The 3437-nt window shown below is 40.6% G+C and overlaps 1 protein-coding gene across 1 annotated transcript; it reads right to left on the bottom strand.

Annotated features, from left to right (window-relative positions):
* Nucleotides 1-1999: 1999 nt before the first annotated feature.
* On the bottom strand, nt 2000-2995 carry LOC311168923 (hyaluronidase PH-20-like; the record flags this gene model as incomplete). Its single annotated transcript, XM_084230627.1, has 1 exon — nt 2000-2995. One exon carries the CDS (start codon nt 2993-2995, stop codon nt 2000-2002), a length of 996 nt encoding a protein of 331 aa, XP_084086753.1.
* Between the last annotated feature and the right edge of the window lie 442 nt (nt 2996-3437).

Raw genomic sequence — 3437 nt, 5'->3', positions numbered from 1 at the left:
TAAGTACTTCTTCTGACTTGTTCATCGGAGATTGCCACTCTTCTGCTCAAACATGTTAGTAGCTTCCCATCTCAGAGTAAAAGCCCACACATGACTGCCTGCTATCTCAGAACCACATCTGTTATCCTTCTCTTCTTCACTCATTGCACTCCAGACCCACCAGCCCTCTCATTCTTTCTGCACATTGCAGCCTGCAGGCCATTGCACTTACCTCCAGAAACTTGGTCCCTCATTCAACAGGTCTGTGCTACACAACCTCACCAGAGCATCTTGTGACTGCCTCACCTAAAATATCACCATTCCTTCATGCTCCATCCTGCCCACCCTGCTTCCTGGCTCTTTGTTACCTTTATTCTCCTGAACTGCTCTATCTGTACTTGTGTTCCCAGCTCTGAGAATGCAGGGAGAGGACCTGTTATCTGTTCATTATTACATTTCCATCCTCTAAAAATTACTTGAAATTTAAGCACAGCAGGCATTCAATATTCAAGGGTTGGCAAACGTTTTGGGTATAAGCCAGGCAGCAAATACTTTAAGGTTTTAATGATACCCTCTCTGCCTTTATGATATATTGGTGTCTCAGAAGTGCAGAGCAGCCCTGGGCTCCTCAACACATGAGCAGGACTTTGAGCTAATGAAGCTTTACTGATGTACAGGAACCTATTAGCTACCATTTAAAACTGTATCAATGAGTCTTGACCTAGGAGCTGGACAGAGCAAGCAACTGGCCAGACTTGGTCCACAGTCATCAATTGCTGACCCTGCAACTGAGTGTCATTCTGTGTATAATTGCATAAGTAATTGCTAAATAAACAGCAGTTAAATGAAGGAAAGACCAAAGGAATGCAGGTTGACTAATTGCAACTCTTTAAGAGAAGACACAGCCTCTTTTAAGAAGAGACACAAGGGTGTGGTAGGAAAAAAAAAAAAACATGAAATAAAACCACATTCTAGTCCTCGTTTGTCAACTTACAAGCAGTCTAGTCAAGAGAATTTTTTTAAAAGATCTTAATTTATTTATACAAGAACTGGGGTACAGGCCAGAGGTGTGGAGAGTGGGAGGTTTCACCAGAGTCAGAGTGGGGAAGAGAACAGGCAGATCCTTTGAAATACACTGCTGAGGGGAGTGACCTGCAAGCCACGAGAAATTTGTCCCGCCATGTGGGTTGCTCCGTCTCCATGGGGATGGAACCCGCGCTGCAGAGGCTGTGGAGAGCTTCACAGTGCTGCGCTAAACCACCTGAAACACCAGGGATGCCCATCAAACCACATTCTAGTCTTTGTTCGGCTACTTAACTAGCCATCTATTCTAGGGATTCTTAATAAAAGTCACTGAATTGTTTCCTCATGGAAACCGCTATAGAGATTCTGCATCACAATAAAATCACAAATGAAAAGACATTTTGTGCCTCATATATTATTTTTTTATTTTTTATTATCAAACCAATACCCCAAATCATTAAACATAGAAATGTTTTGATCCCTTGCCTACCAACACAACTTACCTTATTTTTGGTTAAATTGGAGCTGCCCCATATTACCATTCCAGAGGCACCTAGAGCAACGCTTTCCCCAATTGTATGCACAAGGTCATCCTGGTGGGTGCAATAGAGAGAGTTAACAGATGGGAATAACTTGAAAGTGTTAAACATATCAGACAGTAACACCAGAGCTAAGCTACAGGGTCCACAATAATATTTTTTAATACTTCCCCATTTAATTGTCATGTTTTACATAACCACTGCCCTCCTCTAGCAAACATACAGAGTTCCTGTTAGGATTTGAATGACTTCTATTGACAAGAGAGCAGGCCCAGGAAAATAAAAAGGAAGGGACTGAGTTGAAACGTCGCCTGTACTACCTTATTCTCCATGATTGCAATGACGATAGAGATAAAACGTTCTTATTCTGCATTTTTGCCATGATGCATCCTACCTGTGTGCATGATCCTAAAGGCTATGAAAAGCTAAATTTCCCTTCCTTCAAAAGGGGAGGGACATTAAATTCGATTGAACACTACAGAGGACACTAATTCATAATCCTCATACTTTGAAATCCTTACCTCACAAAGGAAAGTCGTAAAGTTATCAGTAAAAACTAGACGCTGATATACAAAAACTGGCAGCGGGTCCGTATTGTTTCGCACTTGAGAAACTCGAAGGGCTTCCAGCACACGATTCCGGGCAAAGAGCGCAGTATTGGAACCTTTTATTCCGGTATTCAAATAAATGGATGGGAAAAGGGCAGTGCTTTCTTTCCATAACCAGTCGAGCAAATTATTTCTTTCTTTTTCTATATCAGGGCAATTTCCATTGTAAGCTCGGTCTTTGGTATAATTATGATTGTAACAATCAGGAAAAAGATAATAACCCCATAAGTATTTCGGCCGTAGTAATTTTCCCAATTTTAAAGTCTCTAGCATGAAATTCCTTCCAGCTTTTTCAAACTCCGCTTTGGCAACTGGGAGGGCTTGATCAAGAGTCAGTGTCCTATTATTTTGGAGAACTAAATAAATAGATTGGTTTTTGTAAACAACTTTAGCACCCCAATTTCTGTCCCAAAGGGGCCTCCATTCTTCCCAGTCAATTACAGCCAAGCCCGCGTCGTTCGGTCCAAAGGAACCGCAAATGTCTTTCCTAGCTTTGTCCAAATGATTTTGCAGATTTGCCAACTGAGGGATTCCTCCACTCTTATTTTGACCGTTATGTATATAAGGATAGCAGCCCAGCCTTTCCTTATAAAATATTACAACACCTTGTCCTGGGCCGTATACCCCGGGGTTTCCTGATAAGGAGAAGAGGCTCAAATCTATCGGAATATTGAAGTTATGACAATTGTGAGTTGGGGCATTCCAAGCCCAGAGGAAAGAAGCGTTTGGAAAAATAGGAGAGGCTGTATAATTCTGCGTCAAACAGAAGACTGGACACAGAAGAATTGTTGCATGGAATCCAAGAAAGCTTCTGAAGAAGATATGCTTGAACATTAGCACTCCCATGGTAAAGAAAATAACTGTGAAAAATCACTTCTTTCTTCCTAGACACTTTGGTTTATAGATTATTTGCTGTAAAATAGAAGCACAGAGGAGGGATATTATAGTGTTATATTTAAGTATTATTCTTCATTCATGTTTCAGGGATGTGTTGTAAGTTCCTTATCTGTGATTGGGAAATAAAGGAATATATTGTTAATTACATTTTTGTCTCAGAGATTGGAAGGTTATCAAGTACTCAAATTTAAGCGCAGAGAGTTTCATTCATTTGAGATAATGGAGGACTTCTCCTGCATTTGAAATCAACAAATTTTTTTTCTCTTATGTGAGATACAAATTCTTTGATAGCAAGTTTGTCTCATCTTCTCAAAACATTCCTGAGCCTGCAGAGGAGGGATGAAGCCAATTATCCATTCTTCCCTTCCCATTTTCTATGTCCTAAGGAAGT

Source organism: Talpa europaea (assembly GCF_964194135.1).
Source record: "Talpa europaea genome assembly, chromosome: 3".
NCBI lineage: Eukaryota > Metazoa > Chordata > Mammalia > Eulipotyphla > Talpidae > Talpa > Talpa europaea.
Note: the sequence above shows the minus strand (reverse complement) of the source record. Positions and strands in the feature narration are given on the sequence as shown.